At 47.9% G+C, this 26230-nt stretch overlaps 1 protein-coding gene across 1 annotated transcript in view; it reads left to right on the forward strand.

Annotated features, from left to right (window-relative positions):
* The first annotated feature begins 1244 nt into the window (after nucleotides 1-1244).
* Nucleotides 1245-26230, forward strand: part of Ppp2r1a (protein phosphatase 2 scaffold subunit Aalpha) — a 30049-nt gene continuing 5063 nt past the window's right edge. The window contains exons 1-10 of the mRNA XM_026381889.2: nucleotides 1245-1407; nucleotides 13243-13333; nucleotides 16712-16812; nucleotides 17904-18136; nucleotides 18914-19061; nucleotides 19180-19335; nucleotides 21401-21515; nucleotides 21622-21692; nucleotides 22314-22448; nucleotides 25949-26122. Of these exons, the coding sequence (XP_026237674.1) occupies nucleotides 1330-1407; nucleotides 13243-13333; nucleotides 16712-16812; nucleotides 17904-18136; nucleotides 18914-19061; nucleotides 19180-19335; nucleotides 21401-21515; nucleotides 21622-21692; nucleotides 22314-22448; nucleotides 25949-26122 (1302 nt within the window). The 5' untranslated portion in view covers nucleotides 1245-1329. The remainder of the gene's footprint in view (nucleotides 1408-13242; nucleotides 13334-16711; nucleotides 16813-17903; nucleotides 18137-18913; nucleotides 19062-19179; nucleotides 19336-21400; nucleotides 21516-21621; nucleotides 21693-22313; nucleotides 22449-25948; nucleotides 26123-26230) is intronic.

A 26230-nucleotide genomic window follows, 5' to 3' on the forward strand; every position in this document is an offset into this window, starting at 1 on the left:
TTTTAATGAATTACTGGGTCTCGCTAAGTTCCTCAGGGCTCACTAACTTGATGAAGCTGGTTTTGGACTTGGCAAATACTCTTCCTTCAATCTCCCAAACCGCTGGGATTAGTAGCATGTGCCACTGAGCAGGGCGCCCAAGTGGGAAATTTCTTAAGGGCAAAGGAACTATTTGAAACTATTACATATTTTATATATTTTCCTAATTATAGATAAATACTAAGTTTTTTTCAGCATACGAGGAAAAGGGAGTATAAACATAAAATTGGAACATGGCAAATGAAGATCCCATAAGTTTTTACTTGAATTGGCATATTATTAAGATGAATTCATGATTAGAAATGTAAGGACTCAATTTATAAAATGCACATTTCCCTGAACTAGCAACTGAGAAGTCTAGAATTGATGGACAACCTAGTAGCAACATACACCCTAGCCCCCAAATGCATTACCTAAATAACACTCACGGCTCAAAGGAAATAGGGCTTCTTGAAGAAATGCATGATCTATGATAGTTCAAGGACTTTACTTCTGACAATAAGCAGCCAGTCTTAGGGGAGGGGACTGAAATATGTTTGAAACGAGGGGAGGCAGGGAAGGGGGAGATTTTCGCAGAAATCTGGCGAGTGGTCAGGAATGGCACTCCGAGAAGAGTGCAGCTCGGGCAAAGAGGCTCGTTGGCGTGAAAAGGCAAGACTCCTCCGGCAGCTCTAGTTTTCACCCGTCCAGGATGAAAGGGGAGTAGGAAGCACCTAGGTAGGGTCTTGAGCGCCAGCAGGAGAGAACAGGGTTTCACCCCAAGCTGGGCTTCTACAAAAAGCAAAGACTTTCCCTCGCCCTCCCGCACAAAGGTGCCGGGAGGCGGTCCTCCAGCCATCCAGGACCCGCAAACCTGCGGGCCTCCACCAGACAAGCTACGCCTGCTCCCAGAGTTGCCAAAGGACAGATCTGCCTCCTCCCGCTCCCGGGTCCTCATTGGTCAGAAGCAACTGCTCGTCTCAGCCGTTGTTAGCAGCGACGTAGGCGGGTACAATCTTGGTCGCTAAGAAACCCCGTACTTCCGCTTCCTTTCCCCTAGGGTAGGCTCGGCAAGCCAATCTCTTTCGTTCGCTCAATGGTAAATGGGCAGTGGGCGGGACTTCACTTGCCCGGACCAAAGAAGGGCGGGCTTGGCGTCCCGTAGCGCGGCCAATGACTGTGGGGCAGCCCCTGTAGAGTGGCTCGGGCGCCCCCACGTCCGCCTTTCCTCCTCCTCCCAGCTCTGCCCCTCCCTAACCCCGTTTCAGCACAGCGCTGGCCGCAGTCTGACAGGAACGAGACGGAGCCAAGATGGCGGCGGCCGACGGCGACGACTCGCTCTATCCCATTGCGGTGCTCATAGATGAGCTTCGCAACGAGGATGTTCAGGTCCGGAGGCTCCAGGGGACTTGGGGAAGACGGGGAGGGGGACACCGGGGCGCGGGAGGCCCTCGCGGAGAGGGCTGAGCGTTCGCTGGGAGTGGCGGAAGGAGACGGGGGCCAATCAGCGTCCCGCTCTCAACGTTCCCGGTCGCCGGACTCCAAGAGACGGCGCCCTGGATTGGGTGTCTGCCCGTGGAGGGCGGGGGCCGGCGAGCCTCGAGGGTCCCGGGCCGCCGCGCGCTCCGCAGGCCTGGGATGTGGGCGCCGCGGTCAGGGCGCCTCGGTGATTGGCCGCGGCCCTGAGTGCCCCTGGGGCTGGGCTGGGCGCGGGACTGGCGCGAGGCGGGCCGGGGGTCTGGGCAGCGCGGGCAGCTGCGGCCTGAGAGCGAAGGCTGCCATCCCCTTTCCTGTCCTCCCTCTGCGTCTAATTTTGGTGTAGATCCCCAAGGGGAGGAAGGCGTGAAAGCACTCCACTCCCGAGGGTAGGACTGGCCAAGTTCAGGGGTGATTCACGCCGAAACCCTGCTGTCCCCCGCTGCCCCTTAGCACAGTTTCCTTAGAGGACTAACATTTCTGGTGAGTGGGTCAGGGTGCCCCAGACCCCTAATCCCGGCCGGTTTAGGGGTCTGGATTAGGTTTGAGCGGGTTTCAGACTTTGGTCCACCTCCCACCCTCCGAATGACCTTGTGCACGTTATTTCATGGCCCTGGGCTTTTATTTTCCATAAAATAGGGGCTAATAATAGTCTTCCCTTTATTGGGAGGTTGTGAGGAACTGAATCCGTAAAATAGAACGGTGCCTGGATGCTTGGAAGGGCCCAGAAAATGTCACCTGTATTATTAGGATTGGCAATTGAAGAGGTCCATCCTCTAGTTAGGCCTGTTTCCCCTCTTATGAAGTTGTGCTAAGTGCACAGGGAAACCTGCTGAACCTGGCCCTGCCTTCTGGGTTCTGTTGTCAGGTAGAGTGCACTTACACATCCTGACTCTTCCACTTCTTGCTGATTGACAATGGGCAAGTTAGTTAATCTCTTTGAACCTTGGCTTCCTCTTTTCTCAAATGTGGATAAATATCTAGTTAATTGGACCATTGTATGAATTAATTTGTTCAGTGAACACCTGCCATGTATAGTGTTGGGCATATCATGGTCACACCAATTGCTGTCAGGATACAGGTATATAGCAGGTAAACAGAACTAAATATACAGTATCATTAACATGTAAGAAATGGTGAGAAGGAAACAAATGGGGTGATGTGATAGTGAATCAGCAAGTATTTGTTGGGCCTTTACTCTGGGCACTGAACTGGACACTGTTGTACAGCAGTGGACAAGACAGACAAAAACTTCTGGCCATGGGAGTTTATCTTGTAGTGAGAGAAAACAGACAATGGACATTAGATGAAATGTATGCTGTATTAGTTGAGGATATGTATGTGTGTTGGAGGATGTGATTTAAAGCATGGTCAAGGGAGGCTTTGATGTTTGAGCAAATACCCTACTATGAAGGCAGGGGAAGAATCTGTGGGGCTTTCTGGGCAGAGAGCACAGCAAGTTCAGTATGGGGTGGGGGAATGGGCCAGTCAGGGAAGGTGCTTCTGAGGGTGCATAGCTGAGGATGGGACTGGCTGAAGAGCCTCCCAGAGGGAGCAGACCTGTAATGGCTGTAGTTCTCATCTTGTGGTGATTTTGCCCACCAGGGGACATTTGGCGATGCCTGGAGACATTCTTGGTTGTCATACCAGGGAATTGCTGCTGGCCTCAAGTGGGTGCAGGTAGATGCTGTTAAACATTCTGCATACATGGGACACTGACCCCAAAGCACAATAAAAAAATTATCATCCATAATATCCTTAGTGCTAAGACTGAGAAAAGCTGATTTATGGGAGATTTGCCTTGAGGCAAGAAGGAGCTAGGTTATCTTTGGTCAACGTTATCTTTGGTTGCTGTAACAATTGCTATAAGCTTGTGATATTATAGATCACAAATTTATTGTCTTACAGTTCTGGAGATCCAGTCTGTCATGGGTATCACTGGACTTAAAATTCAAGGTGTGGTCAAGGCTGCATTGCTTTATGGAGACTCTAGGGGAAAATCTAGTTTCCCTGTTTTCCCCACCTTCGTAAGCCTGTCACATTCCTTGGCCCATGACTCCTTTCTCTATTTTGAAGCCAGCCACATTGCATCTCTCCAGCCATTCTACTCTCATCTGCTTCTGACCACAGTCAGGAAAGGTTCTCTGTGACTCGCAGATAATGTCTCATCATCTCCGCATCTCAGCATCCTTAACTTTGATCACCTCTGCAGAATCTCTTTTGCAGTATAAGGTAGATAGATACTCACGGGTTCTGGGATTAGAACAGGGATATATTGGTGGATCTCATTCTGCCTATCACAGTTACTATAATTAGAAAGTAGAGATTGAGGGGGAAAATCATAGGAGATTGAAGATGGTTCTAAAATATTTTCTTTTTGCTTTAGTTTAAGTAATTTTTTTGTTACTTTTTTTTTCCTTGAGGTTTTTGAAGGGGTGCTATTCAGCAAGTATTTATGGAGTACTTAACTGTGGGGACACAACAGTGTACCATGAGCAAAAAATGCTTTCGTGGAGCTCATTTTTTTGAGACAGACAAGAAACCAAGTTCAATATAGAGAATGGTAGATGGTGATCAATACTATGGAGAAAAATGAAGTAGGGTTGGGTCTGGAGGAGATTGGAGAGTGTGCTGCATGGAGTTTTATATAGGACGGCCTGTGTAGGTAACATTTGAGCACAGAGGAGGCAGCAGGCCCCATGGATATCTAGGAAACAGCATCCCAGGCAGAGGAAATTAGTGTAAAGGCCCTAAGGCAGGAGTGGGTAGAAGGTGTTATGGATCAGAAAGAAGGCCATAGGAGCCAAGGGAATAAGCTGTTTATGATGTGAAATGAAGTTGGAAGAGGAAGCTCAGGACAGACCTTGCAAGAACCTCATGAGCCATCATTTAAGCCTGGGCTTGGCAAACAGCTGCCTGGCTGTATGCTTGCTTGCTTTTTTAAATAAAGATTTTTTTTATTAATTAATTTTAAAACTCAGATATACCCATATGTATATTTATTGTCTGTCTCTTTCGGGGGGGAAAATGTCAGTTTCTGACTTAAACCATCACTGTCAAATTACTGGATGTTTGCCTGTACAAGGTGCTGTACAAAAGAATCATTTTTATGTTCTCATTGAATCTCACAACTTTGAAGTAGATCCCTTGCTCGTCTACATTTTCCAGATCAGGAAACTGAAGCACAGTAAAGGGAAACAACTTGGCCAAAGCCTTGAAGCTGAGGCGTGAGACAGTACAGGACCTGGAAAGAACATGGAATACCAAATCCTATAGTCTCAACACATTCATTTCAGGAAATATTTATGCAGTACCTACTATGTAGGAGATTCTATTTCAGATACCGCAGATACAGTAGGGAGCTGCTGCCCTTCTGGCGTTTATACTTTAGTAGGGAAGATAGATGATGGATCAGTAATGTGATGTCAGTGGCAGTGTTTGCTAAGAAGAAAAACAAGGTAGCAACAGGGAATAGAGCAAACCCAGGGCTGATGTTTAGGTCAGGGAAGGCTCTCCTGAGAAGGGATGTTGAGCAAGGCCTTGAATGAAAGGAAGGAGAATGAACAGGTGAGGGAAGAAAATCTGGGCAGGGAAAAAGTAGGTACAGAGGCCACAAGTGGGAACACATTTGATGCATTCAGAGAGCAGCAGGAAGGCCCACGTGGCTGAAGTTGGGTGAATGGGAAAGTGGTGGGATGTGGGGACCGAGATGAGGCTAGATTAGGTGAGGCCTTTGAGCAGAGGAGCAAAATGTTTTAAAGGGTTCTTCTGGCTGTTGGGGCAGGAAATGTGCAGGAGCAGATAGCTTATGAGAAGCCATTGCAGAACACAGGCCCAGTGTTAGCACATAGATGGGGGAAGATGGTTGGATTTGGGACATGTCAAGCAGGGCTGAGGGTTGGATGTGGTATGGTGAGTACTGTAGAGAGAGGAAGCGAGGATGATGGAAGTTTGACCTCAGTTCCGCCAGTTTGTTCTGTGTGTCCCTATAGTAGCTCCTGTCTTTGGGCCCAGATCCCTCATCTGTAAAATGTGTGCACTGTTGACCTCCACAGTGCACACTGGCAAAGAATCCGCATCTGCTGGTTGTGGGGATGCAGTGGAATGGTATGGTAAGTGGCTGCCTAGCAGATGTGGGAAGGTGCAGAGGTTTAGTTCTTCATGCTCTACCCACCATAGATTCACTAGGTTTACACGTCTTGTCCAAGCCTCCCCACACAAGCCGGTTCCAGGCAGAGGCCAGAAAGCTGTGTTGGCAGTGTCTCAGCTGGTGAGGAGTACTGCTCACATCTACAGTAGAAGCCAGCAGTGCTACACTGTATCCTACTATACCCAGGACAGCCCCTGACAACCAAGGACTAGGGAGCCCCAAAGGCTGCAGTGCTGAGTCAGAAAACCCTGCTATGTGCTGCACAGTGTGCTGAGTACTTGGTATGTGTTAATCAAATCCACACAGAAGACTTCAGATAGGTACTCATTTTCTTTCCATTAATTTTTTTTTAATCATTAAATTTCAAAAATACATAGAGAAAATAATACTAGATACCTAGCTGCAGCAGTTTCTGCAATATTTGCCACATTTCTTTCACCTGTTTATCTCCTTTTTCCCTGAAGTATTTTAAAAATAAATTCTAGGCTTCAGACATTTCCTTCTACCTTATTCAGTATGCAACTCTAAAACAACGTACACTTTTATAACCACACTGCCGTTATCACATCTAAGTTAACAGCAATTCTTTGGTATCATTTGATTTTCCTGATTGTTTCAGAAGCATCCTTTTGTAGTTGGTTTGGTTTAAATCAGATTTGGCCATGAAATATAATTTAAACCAAAATTTAAAGTCTGGAATTCTTCCCATTTAATAAATAAATGCCCGTATCGTACAATCTAGTGAGTGGCAAAACTAGAATTAGCCAAGGGCTCTGGGCTTGAGGGCACATCCACCACCCAGCCTTGGCCTCCCTACAGAGAGAGTCTTGCACATCAAGGTTCAAATTCCAAATTGGCTTCTGTACAAGTTACTCAACCCTTTGGGTCTTTGGTTTTCTTCCTTTTTGACACACTGGTTCTGGGCATAGAACCTAGGACCTTGGGCATGCTAGGCAAGTGCTCTACCACTGAACTATATCCCCAGCCCTAGGACCTTGGTGTTCTTGTTAAATGGAAAAAGGATGGAAGGCACATGCATCAAGGTTTTCCAAATGAATTAGATTATATAAAGACAGAGCAGTTACCAGCCATCTTCTGAGACATTGCAGAATTCCCCTGTGTCTACATCTTGGAAACATGGTGTTCCAGATTTGGGCTTCTTTTTATGGAGTGTCTTGGGATTTGGTAAAGCAGAACATAGAACAGGAGTTTGCCCTCTAAGAGCTTACAAATAAGGAGTTGGAAGAGGGCAGTTGCGAAGAGCACAGGTTCAGTCTAGGCTTTGCCACAAATTCACTGAGGGACAGTTTCCCCTCTCTGTGCCTCAGTTTCCTCATCTGAGGAAATGAGTGCAGAGTAGTGTTTGCCTCTTCCTTTGCTATGAGAGAGAACACGTTTAAGTATCTAGTTCTGAACCTAGCACATAGAAAGCACCCTGTAAATAGTAGCTGGGGTTTTAAAACCTTTAAAATCTGTTGTGTGTGTGTGTGTGTGTGTCTGTATTTATGGTGAAAAAAACAAAGTTTAAACTAACCAGCTGGACTAGTTTAGATGAGTTTGATTGTTTTCAGCACCCAAAGCATCACAATCAGGAGCCAGCTGAACATAACATTCCTTCTGGCTGTCAGGGCTGGTCAGCCTGTTGACCTTGGCCATGTGGTGTAATAGAGCTCTTTTCAGCATGGCTTGTCTAGTGCTGTTGGCCTTGACCTCCAGAGTGCACACTGGCAACAGAGCAGTGCCTCCATCTGCTTCATGGTAGATTCCGTGGTCAGGAAATCTCGGTGGATGCCGTCAGTGTGCTTCTGGGGTGGGGTGGGGTGGGGTGGGGTGGGGTGGGGTGTCTGAGGATACTTGGGCTGCCTGTGGAACTGCAGTGTCTTGGGCCCCTGAAGGTGGGTGTTATGCGGGTGTGTGGGTGTGACTGTTGAGGCCTTTTGGCTCTACCTTTTTGACTTTCAGAGCCTTTGCTTCGCCCTTGGCAGAGGCAGGAGCTTCCTTGTTTGCTTTTGGTACTTGCCTAAATCTCTATTTATGTTTTTCAGTAGGGCCAGTTCTGTACTGGATTCTAGTTCAGGAATCCTCATTTGGTACCAGTCCTGACCCTTATCCCAGAGACAGGTTGTCTTCCAAATGGGGGAACATGGAATGTGTGTAAATAATCATAATGCCAACCAAGCAAACTGAGAAGTGTTCCTAGGTGCTGTGGCTTCCAAAGGGGTAGGGAAATTACTCCCCCGCTCTGCTTTAGTTTACTTTTTTTCTTTCCCCTGTTTCAGAAAGTACATGAGAATAATAACAGGCAATATCGTATTATGTGTCAGGCTCTTCTCTGTTGTCCTTACTTTATCATCCTAGTGAGCCTAGGATGTTAGGCCTTATATTTTTCATTTTACAATGAGGAAACTGTAGTTCCAAAATGCCTGGGACTGGCATGAGGATCCTTAGCTAGTAACTGGTGAAGCTAGAGTAGACTCATTGATTATTAAAAAAAAGAAAAGAAAGAAAAAATCAGTTGCTACAGAAATAGAGGTCACATTGGCTGTTCTCACTTCTCAGTGATGATTCTAAACAGTCATCAGGTGGGTGCTTAGTATTTCCCACACACATCCACCCACCCACATTATTTTTATTTAAAAATTTGCTCCTTCATGGAATAAGGAGGAAGGATGCATAGACTTTAGGGCTTTAGAGTGGGGAGACATTCTGTCATTCATTGAACATTGTCAAACCATACACATCCCAGACACATCCCACCTCCATTGTTGGCCACCGTCTTTACCAAAGCAACTGTTTTGAATATATTCCTCTGCATATACTAATATCTGTATTATGTTTATTTTACCAAAATTAATCCTGCGAATATTTATTGAGTACTTCCTCTGTACCAGGCCCTGCATTAGGTTCTTGGAGCAGAGTGAAGAAGGCAGAGTCCCTTTGCCCTAGCCAGGCTCATGCTCTCGGAGGGGAGGAGAAACAGTAAGCTAGCAAGTTCATGTTAGGGCATGATAGGAGTTAAGCTGTTCAGAGTGCTGGGGTGGGTGCTGGGATACTGTTGTGTGTAGGGTGGTTACCAGGTGAGGTTGAGCAGAGACCCCAGGAGGTGAGGGAGGAGCCCCGGGGCACATGGGGGAGAATTACCAGTCCAAGGAAACAAGCCAGCAAGTGTGCAGACCCGGACTGGGAGTGGCTGTGGGTTGTTTGTTGGTTGATTACTCTCAAGGAAGCCATTGCCCCAGGCACCCAGGGAGCAAGGGGGAATGTGGATCAATAGATAGGTACTAGATCAGCCAGAGTAAGGCTGCTGACTTTTTATTTGGATTGTGAAAGGAAGACATTCTGTGTGTGGGATCCTGTGGGATCATACTGCACTCACTCATTTCAGGGAAGGCTCCATGGGTTGCATGTGAGATGAGTCCTAGAAGTGGGTAGTGTTTCTGCAGGTGCAAGCAGAGGGAAGGAGGATTTTATTTTTTAGATTTTCATGTGCTGGGCTTTGTGCTGAGGCCTTTTGGAGACAGGTCCTTGGTAAAAGTGCAGACATGGAGCCCAGTGGGTGGACTGTGGTAAGTGCTGGCGGCAGCACACTTGGAAGACAGTACCTAAGGAAGTTCTTTTGGGATATGACATGATGAAGAAACAATATTAATAACTTCTGTCAAGAATGCTGCAGGAAAACCCAGTTGAGATTGGTTTAAATAAGGAGGTTCATTATTTTTTTCTCATAAACAAGTTCAGCAGTTCAGGAATATCAGAGAATTGGGTCAAGCACACCACTCTTGACCAGCCTTATGATCACAGGGTGGCCATAGCATCTGCTGTCCTTGGAACCACAGGGAAAGAAGGGCCATCCCAGGACATAGAGGGACTTACCTACTTCCTCCCTTGAGTCAAGGAGGGGTTCTTTTTTGGACTCCCCAGCAGACTGCCCTTAGATCTCGTTCACAACTAGGCCATGTGCTCCCCAGCAGACTGCCCTTAGATCTCGTTCACAACTAGGCCATGATAGGAAAACTCTAAGTAATGGGCTTAAATGAGCTTGAAGTTTATTTCTGACTGATGATTAAAATGTCTGCTGGTAGTCCAAGCTGCTGTGACTCCATGATGTTAGGGTCCTACTCTCTTACCATTAGGGTCCCACTCTCCTACCATTGTACTCTGCATATTCTTCCCTTACCACCACCTTCTAGGTTACTTCAAGGCCCTGAGATGGCTGCTGAAGCCCCAGACATTATGACCACATTCCACACAGGAAGGAAGGTGTCGCCCCATTTTACTATAAACACACTTCCCAGAAGTAGCATATACCATTTTCACTTGGGTTTCACTGGCCAGATGTTGGTCTTTAGTAGCACATTCAGAATTAAGGTGACTTGGAAATGTCTTTTCCAAGGTGGTCTTGTGCGTAGCTGAAAACCAAGGGATGTGAGCCACAGTATAACCAATGCAGGCAGGCGCTCTTGACCTGGGGCTCATCTCTGATCTCTAGGCAGACCCATGAATTTGAATGGGAAAGTAACTTAATTTTCACTAACTTCTAACTTACATCTAACTTTCCTTCTATTGGAAGTATATTATGACAGAAGACTTATAAGTAGAACCTGTCACCAGTGGGAATCACAACATATCCCTATTTTATTTTATCTGTTGTATGCATCGTTTAATATTATTTATTCTTACCTTTATTTCAAAATTATGTCAGTGTTAAATCTGCTTACGTTGGACACTGCCATCAACTTCCCTCCCCCTAGAAAAAAGCAGAAACTTTTGATACTGGTAGAGAGCCTGCGACTGGACTGTGTCCTGGCTCTGCTGCCTATGGACTGTGTGAGGGTATTCAACCTCTCTGTGCTTTGTTTCTCTGTCATCAGATGGGTGTCCTGTGTCCCTTCATGGGGATGTGAGGGTCAATTGAGTTAAACTTGAAAGCATGCAGGACTAGAGCATAATAAGCATTATGGGAATAATTTGCCATCATTATTTGGTGGGCAGTTGCCTAGCCGCCTCCTGTGCACTTCCCTGTTACTCCAACAAAATTAGGATGCTGTCAGCAGGGGGAGGTGCCACAGCTGCTTTTACTGATCTTTCTCTGGTGCTGGGGTATTCTAGAGAGTGTGTCACTTTGTACTCATGATAACCTCCTGAGGTTGGGTATTATCGTTCCCACTTCCAGGTAGAAAAAATGAGGCTCAGAAAGGTGGAAAAATTTCCCAAGATCCCACAACTTATGTAAGTTTAGCCTTGAACCTAGGTGGCCTGCTCTGAAACACCACTCTGTTCCACCTCTGTCATGCAGTCGTGAGCCCTCTGCCTGAACAGACTGGAGGACATTATTAATAAAACCACAACTAGAATGTCCAAGGACAGCTCTCCTTTGTGGGAGAGGACTGGCTCTCCGAGCCTGCCTCTTGGGCATCCCTTAGGTACTGTGGTGTGGAGATTGAATAACGCTGCCTGGGCTCTGCCTGTGGCCTCCTTGCTTTCCAGCAGGTGGCAGCCTCTCCAAGTCAGCAGCCTCACCTGTAAAATGAGTATTCTAGAGACAAAACCTGTGAGCACAGTTCTGGGGTTGTATTGATTATCCATGTCGAGCTTTTAGAAGCACACAGGATATAACCAACAGATGCTGGTTGGTACCTTTGCTGGCAGAGTTATGATGATTATTGTGATTTGCCCTGCCACCATCCCATGGTCCTCAGGGCTGCTACTCACTTGAGGCCCCAGCCCACGTTTGCCTTTCCCTAAAGTCCAGCTGAGAGAACTCAGATCTAGCCTAAAGACAAGTGAGGAAAGCAGGCAGCTAGAGCAATACACCCCACTGTATTTTATGAAAAATTCAGACATGAGAACATTGAGAAATTAGTACAAGAGTCAGCAAAGTGCAGCCTGTGGGCCACATTCAGCCACTACCTGCTTGCACAAGTGTGCTTTTGTTGGAACTCAGCCATGCTCGTTGGTTTATGCAATGTTGGGTTCTGTGGCTGCTCTTGTACCGTGAGGGTAAAATTGAGTGTTTGGGACAGAGATGGGGGCTCTGCAAAGCTGAGAATATTTATTGGCAATTTATAGAATGGTTTTGCTAACCTCTTGGCTAACACACTGAGCAGCTATATACTTAGCACACAGATTTGGTGATGGATTATTTTTGTCATATTTGCTTTTCTATCATTTCATAGGTCTGTCTCTGTGTACATCTTATTCTTTGGTAGAAAATAAATTGTGGGTCTTACAAGACTTCATCATTAGGTTCTTTTATTGCCAAGAGGCTTGATCTTGTCACAGTCTCTGGACAACCTTGAGAGACTCACCCTTGTGAAGATGGAGAAACTCAAGGGGAAGGTTTCAGTCATCCTGCCCCAGAGCAGCTGGTCTGGGCCTCAGTTGCCTAGGTGGAGAGGTTGTCAGTGGTGCTTCCCTCCCAGGCTGAGAGGCTCCATCGAGGACCCAGCACATAAATGCTTTGAGAGTGACCTGTCATGTGTGTTAACCAACATATCCGTTCTTTAGGGCTGCTGCAGCAAATCACCAAAAAGAAGGTGACTTCGGCAATAGATTTGTCCTGTTACTCTTTGGAGACCAGAAGTCTAAAATCAAGGTGTCAGCTGGGTTGTTTCCTGTGCAGGCTCTGAGGGTTCTGATCTAATGCTAGACTGGGTGGGAAAACCCATCAAGGCCTGTGTACTCAGTGCTCTCAGCCTCTGTGCAGTATTCCTTTCTCAAGGGCATGGCCAGGACCCATTCTGAAGTGTGTGTGGGGGGGGTGTCTATGATCCACTGTCAGATGAGGAATTCCAGAGAATTTCATCATGGGCAGCTCCAAGACAGATTGAGGAAGGTTACAGTTTCTGTGGCCCACCTTGAGAAAGAGAAATTCTGGTGTCTATGGCCTGCCTTAAGGAGGGAGTTATAAGCCAGGAACCATGGACAAAAATGAAAAATATGTATTGTAATATCATGGGCCACTGGCCAATCCACCGTGCTAGTGGTATATTACTACTGCTAATGCTGTTGTTCATAGGAATGTTCATAGGAATGTTACGGTACTTTCAGCATCACTGTTAGCTAGCAGCTTGGGTTTAAATGCCTGCTCCAGGCCATCTTAGCTCTGTTACTCTGAGAAGGCACTTCTGCTCCCTGAGTCTGTTTTCCTCCATAAAGGGGAACTTAGAATCTAACTCTGACCTCAAAGGGCTGTTGTGAGGATGAAGTGAGATCTTAGTGAGTGCTTAGTGTAGGACCTGGTCCAGAGTAAGCTTACTGTACCAAGGCTGCTGCAGTCCAAGGGCACGCACAGCTTGTCATATGGTACTGAGTGGGAGAGCGGGTCCTGCAGGGGGAGTGGTGTTGGGGAAGCAGGTGCAGTCTTGAGAAGTGCCCCTGAGCAGTGCTGGGCTTGGTGAGACCCAGAGGGTGCTCTGGCACTTGTTGCCTCTGCTACCATTGTTTTTAATGGTCCATTCGAGGCCGAAGAACACTTGGTAGATCATGACTACATTACTGCTGAGCATCTTTATATGTAGATGTTTCTAGAAATTTTTCCAGAATTGCCTTGAGTTTGGGATTACTAACTTTCTCACCTTTTCTTGTTCTCTGGTTAGCTTCGCCTCAATAGCATCAAGAAGCTGTCCACCATTGCCTTGGCCCTTGGGGTTGAGAGGACCCGAAGCGAGCTCCTGCCCTTCCTTACAGGTAAGGAAGTGGACTCCTGGGACCCAGGTGGAGGGTGACTACTGGAGGTGGTTCCTCCTAATTGAGATGGAAGTGCATCGTAGATTTCACATACTGTGTCTGCTTCTTTGGAGCGAGGACAGGAATTCAGAGGAATCAAAGTGCAGCCCTACTGAGAGAAGGTCTGTGGTGAATGGTGGCAGGCTGGCAGCGGGGTCTAGAGGCACAAGGAGCTCATTCTGCATTGTGGCGCCAACTGTTATCTGGTGGCTATAAATAATTTTTTTTTGCGGGCGGGGGGGGGGTACCATGGATTGAACTCAGGGCACTCGACCACTTAGCCACATCCCCAGCCCTATATTGTATTTTATTTGGAGACAGGGTCTCACTATGTTGCTTAGCGCCTTGCCCTTGCTGAGCTGGCTTTTAAATTGCAGTCTTTCTGCCTCAGCCTCACGAGCTGCTGGGATTACAGGCATGTGCCACTGTGCCTGGCTAGACAATTTTCCTTACTTGACTCCTTTTACCTTTTTTAAAATTTTTCCTAATCAACCATTGGGATAGTCATCCCTGCACTATAGCACGTGAGCATTAGAGATTAATGATGATTACTAACACTTAGGATACGCTTGCCATGTGCAGGTGGTGTCTAGACTGCATTGAGTGAGACAGAATTAGTTCTCATGAAGTGTTCATAGTGGTACCTGTGCTTGTGTCCCTTTCCCTCGCCATTCACTGAGCCAGTCTTCTAGCATTGCCTTATGGCAGGTAATACTACTGTCCCCATTTTGTAGATGAGGAAACTGAAGTGTGGAGAGGTAAAATAATTCATTTTCCCGAGGTTGTACTATTAGAGAAGGATAGTCATTCTGTCTCCAAACTTGACAGCATTTGTTAATGACCAGTAACACACACTTGGGGTCCTTACTACCTGATTTCAAATCTAAGCCCTCCCACTTTCCAGGTGTGACTTGGACTTGATATTCCATGTTTCCCACCCTCAGATTCATGATGTGTGAGTGGATGTAGGAGTATAAGGCAACATGAGGAAGGCTTCTACAAAGAGCCTGTGATGGCACTCAATGTGTGGTCCGTGCGCTTATGCTGGTGGTAGATTGCTTCCATACCTGCCATCTGTGAAGATGTGTGGGAATTGCCCAGCAGAGTGTCTGGCACAGACTGGATCTCAGTTGATAGTAAATCCTCCGGTGTCACTACTTACATGACTTTCTGAACTTTATGTTTAATACTAGTTAAAATTGCAAACTGAAGGTTTAGAGGGCTGTCATTGGAAGTGTTTCCTCTTCAGTCATCTCACCTGGACCTAGTGATGATCCTGGGAATGGAGGACACCAAGACTGTTACCCCTCCCTTCCAACGTGGGGAAACAGGCTAGAGCAGGTTCAGCCAGTTGCCCACAGTGACACAGCTATGACTGAGGAGAGCAGGTGTGTGAGACTCTGAACACCACCTGAGGAGTAGGTGTCTGTGCTTGTGATGGTGAGCCCAAACCAAATGGCTTCCACTGTGAATTGTTGGAGAGACTTGAAAGCGCAGACTGCTGAGATAGGAACATCTCCTGGAGCAAGGGGGTAGCTGCGCAGGATAACATGGGTCAGAAGGTTTAGAGAGTGAAGTGGAGGGCCTGGCTTGAAACATGCAGCTGGGAAAACCTACTGTGCTCACTCCCCCTCCTTACCTCAGTTACTTCTCTATAATGGGATCTACAAAAAGCACCTAACCAGAGTTGTCGGGAGGATGAGGTACTTCTCACATAGTCCACTGTGTCTGTGAGTGGGTGGTGTGAAGGCAACTGCCACCCCACCTCCACTCACTAGCAGGTGAGTGTGGTGAGTAACCAGTGAGTGGAGGTGGGGTGACCGAGGTGACCAGAATGAGGGATACAAGGCAGCTTCGGTTTGATTTTGCTGAAACAGGAGGTTTAATCCTATAGAGGAGGGCGGGGCACCATTGTAGATGGCTGCTGAGAGTGGAGCAAATTAGATGTAGAAGCACCTCATGCACATGCAGAATTTGTATTGAGGGTTGGGTGGAGGAAGAGAAAGACAGCTGGAGATGGTGGTTAAGAGCAGAGACCCTGGAGTCTCTGCGTGAGTTCAGTCCTCCCTCAATGTGCTTTGTTTCCTCCTGTAAATCAGTGATGTGTAAGCCTCAGTGAGAAGCCTCAGTGAGTTTTATGCCTGTATTATCTTTGTTATGTGGTGAAATCACATGTAACGTTATAATGTTAATAATTCAAGTGGGAAGACGAAGGGTCACAGTAATGCGGGAGCCATAGACTGAAGAGGTCTGGTGATTCAGAGAGGGACTTTTTTGAGTTTTTGGAGTCCCAGGTGATGTCATATTTTTCTGCTTTGGACTTCAAACCACTGGAAAATGTTTGGAAGGGCAAGTGTCAGGTACTCTGCGTTTTTCAGAAAAGGTGGTGGTGTTTCAGACAAAATATGCTTAAAGCCCTCTCTGAGCTCAGTCCTACAGAAATTCAGAATCATTGTTATGAGAGGAAAATCACCACATAGTTTTTGGCTAAGGACAAAATACTGCAGACCAGATGTCTTAAACATCAGAAATTTATTTTCACAGTTCTGGCAGCCGGAAATATGATATCAAGGTTCTTTCTCCTGAGGTCGCTCTCCTTGGTTCCCAGATAGCAAGAGTCTAAGCTCAAGGGGGTCTAAATGCTGATGGATGCCAGGGACATGGTACTTTCTGCCAGTGATAGCAGGCCCCACTGCCTTGGGGAGAAACAGCCTGAGCTCAGGGAGCAAGGCCTTTGGGTTAGTTACAGGCAGGGACAGTTTTCCCATTCCTGAGTCAGTCATTCTTTCAGTAAATCTGAACAGAGCTCCTCTGCTGGTCTTTGGCAGGAGTGGGTATGTGCAGGGGCCAGCCCCGAATGAACACAGCCTGTGGTGATAAAGGCAGCATGGGACGCAGGGGGAGGGAACCCAAGGAAGGGGCCTGGCTTGGTCTAGGGCCATCCTGAGATTCCTGCAAAAGGTGATAGCTGAGCCAAATCTGAAAAGATGGAGAAGACTTTATTAGGCAGAAGAGGAGGAAGTTCCTAGCAGAACTTCATGGAAGTGCTTGACCCACACAAGTAAGTTTCCATTGACCAAGTCCTGCACTGTATATATATGGTCTCTGCTGCTCATGAGAGGCAAGAGTGACTGAGCACTCTTTTTGGGAGCAGAAACTGAGAGGCTGAGTGGCTGATGTGCTTCTCCCATTACCCACACCTAGCAAAGTGCAGGCCTGAGACTGGGTGCTGACAGTGTAAGAAGCAGAGTGGAGCTTCTCTGTTCTGAGCTTGGGTTACTGAGGGGCTGGGGTTGGACTTGGGGTAGAACTGTAACAGTATCTGTCTTGACCCCACAGACACCATCTATGATGAGGACGAGGTCCTCCTGGCCCTGGCGGAGCAGCTGGGAACCTTTACCACTCTGGTGGGAGGCCCAGAGTATGTGCACTGCCTGCTGGTGAGTCCGGAAGTGCTGAGATCCTCTTCCCACCTCTCCCTCCAAGTCTGACCTGTGGTCCTTCCTATCAGGTCCGGGAAGGGGAAGATAGAGGAGAGGCTGGGGACCACCTCAGAACAGACAGGGCTTGACAGCACTTTAGTCATCAAGTCAGTAGTGGTATTTGGTATGGTATTACTGAAGGGGCACTTGCCATCCACACTGTTCTCCCAACACCTGACTAATGCCAGGGTTTGGAGTTGGGCTGGGTTCTACCACTTGTTGGGTGACCTGTAAGAAAGTTATTTGATTTCTCTGTGTCCTCTTTTATGAAGTGGGAATCATCAAACCCTACATTATAACTGACTTGAGAATCCCATGTCATAACATTTGGCACAAAGTACTGCAGTTGTCATTATCACTGTCACGTCTACCCTTTGGGTAGCGAGAGTCTCTTAATAGATGAACCCCGTGGAGCACTAGGAAGTTGAACATCCCAACAAAGTCACACAGCTAGTAAGGGGGGATTCCAGGGCTGTCTGTTTGAGTCTCTGCCAGACCCTGCCCTGTTGCCTGCCTGTGTGTCATTATCCTGGATGATGGAACACAAAGGGGGTCAGATACTAATAGGAGCTGCAGTTGAGGAGAAGATAAGAGTCCAGGTGGCCTGGTTTTTGGTCCTAGATTGTAGCAGTTGCTTGCCAGCTTGGACAAGTAACTTAAGCTATCTGTGCCTCAGATTTCTGCTCTTTGAAATAAGGCCAATATCAGGACCTGTTTCACACAGTTTAATGACACAAGGACCCTGCTTCAAACACACAGTAAATAGATGTTTCTACTCAATGTCAGTGAAGATCGTTGCACCTGGAGAGCAAAGGATAGGTGATACCCTTTCCTAAAAAGTGCCTAGTATAATTTTAAGATTGACGGGTCCCAGTGAATATCTTTCAAGGGCCATTCAGTAAGAGCCTTTAAGGCTCACTGGATGAAGGATGGGATGGGGTGATCAGAGATAGAGTTTCAGAGATGAGTCCACCTGGAAGCGCGAGGTGGGGCTTCTGAGCTAGTCTGCAGGGAGGGAGCTGTCCAGTGACCTCATGTTCTTGCCACAGCCACCCCTCGAGTCGCTGGCCACAGTGGAGGAGACGGTGGTGCGGGACAAGGCGGTGGAATCTTTGCGGGCCATCTCACACGAGCACTCACCCTCAGACCTGGAGGCCCACTTCGTGCCGCTGGTGAAGCGGCTGGCGGGTGGCGACTGGTTCACCTCCCGCACCTCGGCTTGTGGCCTCTTCTCCGTCTGCTACCCCCGAGTGTCCAGTGCTGTCAAGGCAGAATTGCGGCAGTGAGTCCCTCCTCTTCCTCCTTTGTCAGCAAGCCTCCCTGTGAACTCGGGTTCCCTTCTTTTGAGCCTGAGCCCCTGTGGGTCCACCCAGGGCCCTGATAATCCCAAAGCTCTCCTAGCTTCTCCCCTCAGAGAGGCCTGTCCTTGAGAGTGGTCTCTGGACACCATGGCAGTAAATCCACAGGCTCCGCCTCAGTGGGAGTTCTTCCTCCCATTGGCTGCCGAGAGGATTTAAAAGAATTGTCACATATAGATGCTTAGAGTAGAATCTGGCACATGGAACACTCGATGAATGATGTCTCATGTTCCCTCGGGCCTGTCCTCAGCAGGCCTGCCCTCAGGTTTTGACCATCTCTATCACGCCTCACATTGCTGCCCCATTGCTCATTCCATGATGCTGGCTCACAGCTGTGCACACATGCTGAAAGGTGTGCGTTACTCCCCACACATCTCTGACATAATTGCTGCTGAAAAATGAGACCCTTCAGTGGCATTTTGGTTGAGCACTTTATATGGCCTTTACCATGATTGTGAGCTCTTGCCATTGTCTGTGGATGTGCTGTGTGCAGACAGGCCCTGAGTGTCTCAAACATGTTGAAACCTGGTGCCAGTCCATGTGGGAGGAACTGTTGCTGTCAGCCCCACGTGCTGGGGCTGGGGAGATGAGAGGGGCCATCACTTGCACAGTCCCCCAGCCAGAATTAGCCCCTGAGTGACTGTGGAGTTCCCTAGGGATCCTAGAGTTCCCCCTCCTGAGCCCCATTCTCTTCACCCCAGGTACTTCCGGAACCTCTGCTCAGATGATACCCCTATGGTGCGGCGGGCCGCAGCCTCCAAGCTGGGGGAGTTTGCAAAGGTACTAGAGCTGGACAACGTCAAGAGCGAGATCATCCCCATGTTCTCCAACCTGGCCTCTGACGAGCAGGTAGGTTTGCCCCCTGACCCCCTGTCATCCCTGCCTCTGGTGAGCCCAGTATCATAAAGGGAATGCCAGGGCTCAGTGGGGCCCCTGCTGCCTCCCACTGCTCCAATCTTTTCCCCAGGACTCGGTACGGCTGCTGGCTGTGGAGGCGTGCGTGAACATCGCCCAGCTTCTGCCACAGGAGGACCTGGAGGCCCTAGTGATGCCCACTCTGCGCCAGGCTGCTGAGGACAAGTCCTGGCGTGTCCGCTACATGGTGGCTGACAAGTTCACAGAGGTAGGTGAGGTATTGCCCACGTCCCATGTGGGTGAGGGAATGGGTTCCCCTCCAGAGGGATGGGCTGGCTGAGAAATAAAAGCTAAGAAAAGTGGTACTTCGAGATAACCACAGGACACAGAAAAATAGTTTCAGAATGGGGCCAGCGACCGGCCAAGCTGACCAGAAGAGTCCAGCTTCTAACAAAGAAGGGAGCTGTGCTTGCTTTTATTTATATCGGAATACATCAAAGACTTTGGATAGAAGTTCTTCACCAAAACAGGATAGAGGTGGGGGCAGGTAGGCCGCTCAGTTCCTAAGGAGTCCTGCCCATCTCTGGTGCTGTTAGGACCTTTTGGCAGAGCGGAGCAGGAGTTCGCTTGCATTGGGGTCTTAATAGGGGAAGTGCCACTGTAAGTTCCCAAATACCAGATATATCTGCTCGCTGGCTCAATGCTGAAAAGGTCATCATGCATTTCACGGATGGCTTCCCACAGTGAGGGGCTGTTGACATTGTCCTACAGAAGGGAGGACACAGGGGACAGGGCAAGGGATGTGTAGAAACTGGAGGTTTTCATTAGGTGAGCATATTCTCTCAGGTGTTGGAGCAAGAAGATCTCTTGTGATCGACCTGTTGAATCCCACTACACATGCCAATCCTGGCTGGTTGCTGGGGCAACTGAAGTGCTATAGTGAGACATTCTGAGGCCAAATTCAGAGTCCAAGTGTGTTCCTGTCTTCATAGAGCTTTCTTCTTCTTCCTGTTTTTTTTTTTTTTTATATAAAAGAGAAGACATAGCCCAAAAGTTTAGTTGGTTAGATTGACACCACCAGCAGACAGAATAGGGACAGCAGCCCAGAATAGTGCTCTTTGGCTGAGTACCATCTCTTTCCTGGGAGTCGTTAGATTGCAGTGAATTTAGCACATTCCTGACCAAAGGGGCTGGTCAGCCTAGGTGGGGGGAAATTGATAATGAAGTGTCAGAGGTGTGGGGCAGAAGGGGAGGTAGAGGGGACCAGGAAGCATTGAGGAGCGAGTGCTTTAGCTGGTTGTGGTGCTTCAGCTGGTTGTGGAGGATGAAAGGGTGAGAGAGAGCTAGGGAGGGATTGTGTCCCAGCAAGAGCATCTGGGAGGGAGGAGCTGGAGTGAGTAGGAAGATTCAGGGCTGGATCTTGGACCCAGTGCAGTAGAGATGGGCAGGGTCAGAGCACACACTCTGCTTGCCACTCCACTGTGGGCTTCCTCTCCTGTGTTGCCATTCATTTACACTCATGACTGTTGGAGGGGTCAGAGCCTCTGGTACCATTTCCCTGGCTCTGTGAAGATGCTAAGAAAGGTGACCACGCAAACGTGTGTGTACAGCCTGTGAGTCAGCGCCTTCCTGTCCTTGTCGCCTGTGCACGAACAGCATACACTGAGTCGGGACAGGGCTTTGGACTGCTTCAGCAGTGCTTGGTTCCCAGCAGACAACAGATATTTTTTATGTGAATGAAAGGCGACATTTGCCCAGGAGGCCTGACAAGGTTTTCACTTATTTATTCCCTTCTTGGTAGTGAACCATCCTGCTTCCATCTGTGTCTTTAGGAACCAACTCTGAGCAGAGTCCATGTATCAGGAGACAGGCAGATCTAGTTTACTTCTTCCCTCAGTCTTTATTGTTTAATTTTAATTATAAAAATAATACCTGTTTCTGCTAATGAGTCTTAAGAAAATAAAAATCATTAATTAAAGGGTGGGAGCCACTATGTTATTAGAATGTTTCTGGAGTAGGTAACATAAAACCAGATAAAATAACCTGAAGGATAAGGAGGGCTGCTGTTATCTTTAATGTAAGTAACACCGTGAAGTACATGCCCTCATGGGCCTCACTTTGGTTCTGAAGAAGCTAAGGTTCAGAGAGGTGCAGAGTTTTATCCAGGGTCATTCGGTGGTGCCGGGATTAGAGCTCAGTGAAGATTCTAGTCTCCTTGCTCAGGCCCCTGATTCTGGCGCCTTTACTTTGATTTTACCCATTGGCCCACAATGGCTGCCCAATAGACCCTCTCACTCTCCCCTTTCACTCATCCCCTTTCTCCCTATCCATAGCTCCAGAAAGCAGTGGGGCCCGAGATCACCAAGACAGATCTGGTCCCTGCCTTCCAGAACTTGATGAAGGACTGTGAGGCTGAGGTGAGGGCTGCAGCCTCCCACAAGGTCAAAGGTTGGTGCTGGTGACCAGAACTCAGCAAGGTGGGTGGGTGTACCGAGGGTTGAGAGCAGGAATAGGACATTGGGTCTCATCTGCTCTCCTGCTCTTCTCACCACAGAGTTCTGTGAAAGCCTCTCAGCAGACTGTCGGGAGAATGTGATCATGACCCAGATCTTGCCCTGTGTTAAGGTGATGGGGAGCTCCGTGGGAGGGACAAAGAATATGGGGTGGGTTGGGCTCTGGGGGCTGCCAGACACAAGCTAGGTTCCCTGCCTGCTAGTGCCACACTTGGGCTTAAAGCAATTGGGGGTTCCTAACTACAGACAGAATCTGAGGCTTGGAGCAGGGTGCCATACCACAAGGCCAGCCTCAGCAACTTAGTGAGACCCTATCTTAAAGTAAAAAATGGAAAGGACTGGGGATATGGCTCATGGCTCAGGAGTAAAATGCTCCTGGGTTAAATCCCCAGTAACAGCACAACAACAACAACAACAACAAAAAACCAAGAATCTGCAGCTCAGGGCTGACTTTGGCGACAAGTGCTGACAGTGAGAGTCCTCAGAGGTGACCCTAGTTTTCTCATCCAGAGAGCTCTGGGATTGGGGTGGGGTTATTGGAAACAGGTCCATCAGCTCTAAGCAGTGGGGACATGTAAGAAATTAGTTTGCCCTGTCTCTGAGCTGTCTATTTCTACTAGTGAGCAGGGCAGAGGAGCGGCTGTCTCAAGAGCTTCTTCAGAGTTGGTGTCTGCTTGGCCATTGCCACTGCAGGGTGGCCTGATGCTGGTGCCTCCTCCCTTCTCCCTCACAGGAGCTGGTGTCAGATGCTAACCAGCACGTCAAGTCAGCCTTGGCCTCTGTCATCATGGGCCTCTCTCCCATCTTGGGCAAAGACAACACCATTGAACATCTCTTGCCCCTCTTCTTGGCTCAGCTGAAGGATGAGGTAAGGATGCCCAGAGGGAATTCAGCTCTGAGTTTGCAGAGGTGATAGGCTGGTGGCCCAGTTTGACCAGAAATCTACTAGGACCTCTGCAGGCATTCAAATCTCTGCTCAGTTTATTGTTTGTGGGCACAATGATCTGTGTGTTCACTCATTCTCGCATCAGGCTTTGTTTTGTATGTCCTGCACTAAGTGTTTGGTCCTTTTCCTGGGCGTTGGGAATACAAATGAAGAAGAACAAGTCAGTTTTGATCTTTGACCTTCACAAACCGGCAGCAGAGAGGGCAGCATCCAAGGTGCTATAGGTGCTGAGACAGTTGGGTCATGTTTTTTAGGGCTCAGGTGAAGATGCTGTAATAGAGACCTTAAGATACAGTGACTTAAATAAGATGGGATTATTTCTCTCACAGTGAGCCCACACTGGTGGGTTAGCCCTGCTGACTTCGACTCCTGCTGGGTCTGAGGTGAATGCTCTAAGTTTTACTGTCTCCCAGCCCCCAAGAAAAGGTTGGCACCTGACAGCAATAGACCTGGTCCTCCTAGGGACAAGACATTACATCTGCTCACACCCTGCATGCCCCATTATCCAGAGATAGTCGTGTGACCACTCCTGACTGTCCAAGTGGCCAGGACCAGAGAAGGCAAGAGGGTGTAACTGGAGAGATCATCAGTGTGACTACTAGGAAAGGAGTTTGAATTTGAAGCTGTGGGCAATTGGCAGAGCTGGGACTTATCTGGGTGTTAGAATAGAACCCTGAGGCCAGTGCGAAGGAAGTAAGGTGGCCGGAGGGTACAGGGGAGGCCACATGGGGGTGACTGCAGGGGTCAGGGAGGGGCCAGGCTGGATCAGTGGTCCCGTTTTATTTGGGTCATGTTTACCTCTAATGGAGCACTTTGATGTCATTACATAGTTGCAGTTTCTGACACATTCACATGCACATTTTCTCAGACTTGGGTGAAGATGGCCACATAGGTGTTCCTACTGCAAAAGTCTTTTTCTGAAGCAGGAAGGAAAGTCAGATCAGAAGCTCTTAACATATGATTGTGGATTTTTTCCTGAGAATAGTCAGTCTTCAGTTTATCTCTGTCAGGCTCAGGTACCAAAGAGCTGTTTAGGGGAGCCAAGGTAGAAAAAAGCAGAAGGGTTATGTTTGACTTAAAACTGCTGGTGGAAGTCATTTCATTAAAAGGTTTTTCTTTGGTAGGAGGAAACCACAGGGTGGCTCTCCTGATGACATGATAGTCCGAGCTTTTGTAAACTGTTGCATACAAATCCCTCTGAAGGAAAGCTGGGGAAGCTTTCAGCAAGATCATTTATGTCAGTTTATGATCATACATGAACACTGTTTCACAGAAGTTCCAAGGAAAGCACTCTAAGAGGAAAGGGAAGTCAACAAGCTGGTTAGCACCAGAACACTTCCTCCCTTCTCCCCGAGTGTTTGGAGTTATAGAAAACTGACCCCCCCCCCCCCGAAGGTGGGGGATCTTGGTTCTGAGACTTCTTTAGCCTTCAGACTAGGTAGCAGAATACTGGCTACCTTCTATCCCTGATGGAAAATCTTGTCATTTTGGTAAAAGGGATTCATATGCTTTTTACATAGGAATTGTTGGGGAACCTCTTGTGGGATTTCACTTTGGGGGTTCCATATAAGGCCATCTTGACCTCCCATTGACTGCTAGTCTCTTTATTCATTTCTTGCTATGTCTGGGTTCGTGAGTCCATCCTCAGGTTCAATGGGTTGCTGCAATAGCCTGCAGAGTTTAGATGAGCTGTTCTGTTCACATTTCCTGTTTAATGCAGTGCAGGGATTCAGATTGAAGTCTTTGCTGATTCACAGTTGCGTGGGAGAGAGACCAGCTGGGTTTCCATTGTCTTCTCCCAGTGCAGTTGTGAGGACAGTGTTTAATTCACCTAGCAGTGATGTGTGGCAGCACACATGGAGTGTTCCCAACCAGGCGGCTCCCCTGAGCCTGAGTGGTCGGGATTTCATTGGCAGTTGGTTGCACAGGCCAGCAGCACTTGTGACTTACCTTAGTTACTTAGTCCCCAGCCCCTCCAGAGAGCCTGCTGATACCAAGGCCTCAACCGTGGATCACAGTGTTAGCACAGACTATCTGGAGTAGCCCAAGGTAAACCAGGACACTCTTGCCTGTCAGGAAATCCCAGGGGCTTAGAGGTTCCTTCCCAGGAGCTGGTCAAGGGCCAGACCTTTCTCTGAATGTGCAATGTTTGAATAGCCTTGACCTGCTGACTTTACTGCACACTTACTAAGTTGGTTCACTGGTTTGTTTCAATGCTTGCTTCTTTACCCTACACTTCTAAGGGAATATAGAGAAAAGTAGCTCCGTGTCTGCCATTCAGGAGTATGTAATATAGGACAAGGATCTAGTAGAGCTTCTGTATTGAGTAACAAGAACTAATTGTGGCCAGGTGCAGTGGCACATTCCTGCAGTTCCATTGCTTGGGAGGCTGAGGCAGGAGGATCACAAGTTTGAGGCCAGCCTCAGCAACTTAACAAGATCCTATCAAAGTAAAATAGGGCTGGGGACGTAGCTCAGTGGTTAAGTGCTCAAGTGTTCAATCCCTGGTATCCAAAAAAAAAAAGAGAACTTTATTTATAAGTCTTTTTTTTTTAGACAGAGAGAGAGAATTTTTTTTTTTTTAAAGAGAGAGAGAGAGAATTTTAATATTTATTTTTTAGTTTTCGGCGGACACAACATCTTTGTTTGTATGTGGTGCTGAGGATCGAACCCAGGCCGCACGCATGCCAGGCGAGCACGCTACCGATTGAGCCACATCCCCAGCCCCCGAGAGAGAATTTTTAATATTTATTTTTTTAGTTATCGGCGGACACAACATATTTGTTTTGTATGTGGTGCTGAGGATCGAACCCGGGCCGCATGCATGCCAGGCGAGCACGCTACCGATTGAGCCACATCCCCAGCCCTATAAGTCTTTTCTTATAAATGTGTTTGTATGCTTTATGGATATTGATGGATATATATATATGCCAATTGGGACTCAAATGGGCAGAGAATAAAGGCAACAGCAATGATAAAAATAAGCTCCTACACATTAATCCTTTTGTGCGCTAGCAACTGTGGCCCCTCCTTTACTCTCAGTAGCTATAGGATGCACTTTTAATGTCAACAGTTTGATACCCAGAAAGGACCCCTTCCCAGAAGCCACAGCTAGCAGGTGGCAGAACCAGGTTTAAAATCATGCCTGCATTACTCTTACTTTTGCTGTAACATTGTAATCTCTGCTGTGCTTCTTGCAAGCTCTCTCAAAATGGCTCAACATGTCTTGAGGTGATAAGAGTTAAAAAGCTGCATCACCTGCTAATAAATGCTGCATGCCCTGTGTGCCTTTACTATAGGGCCAGGAGCTGGGAAGGCCCTTGTGAGATGTTGGTTGCGCAGAATTGGTGCTTTTATTCTTTTTATGGGTCCTGAGTTGAGTGCACAGAACATTCTTTCAGAACTTCCTGTCCTCTCCACAGTGCCCAGAGGTGCGGCTGAACATCATCTCCAATCTGGACTGTGTGAATGAAGTGATTGGCATCCGACAGCTCTCTCAGTCCTTGCTCCCTGCCATTGTGGAGCTGGCTGAAGATGCCAAGTGGCGGGTACGACTGGCCATCATCGAATACATGCCCCTTCTGGCTGGACAGCTGGTGAGTGAGGGGCCTCAGGGTCTGGCAACACTGCCAGGGTCTGGTAAAGTGTGCAGGGCTGTGGTGGTGATGGCATGGAAGCTTGCTGCAGGCCGTAACAACTGCCTA

Source organism: Urocitellus parryii, chromosome 15, assembly GCF_045843805.1.
Source record: "Urocitellus parryii isolate mUroPar1 chromosome 15, mUroPar1.hap1, whole genome shotgun sequence".
NCBI classification, from domain to species: Eukaryota; Metazoa; Chordata; class Mammalia; order Rodentia; family Sciuridae; genus Urocitellus; species Urocitellus parryii.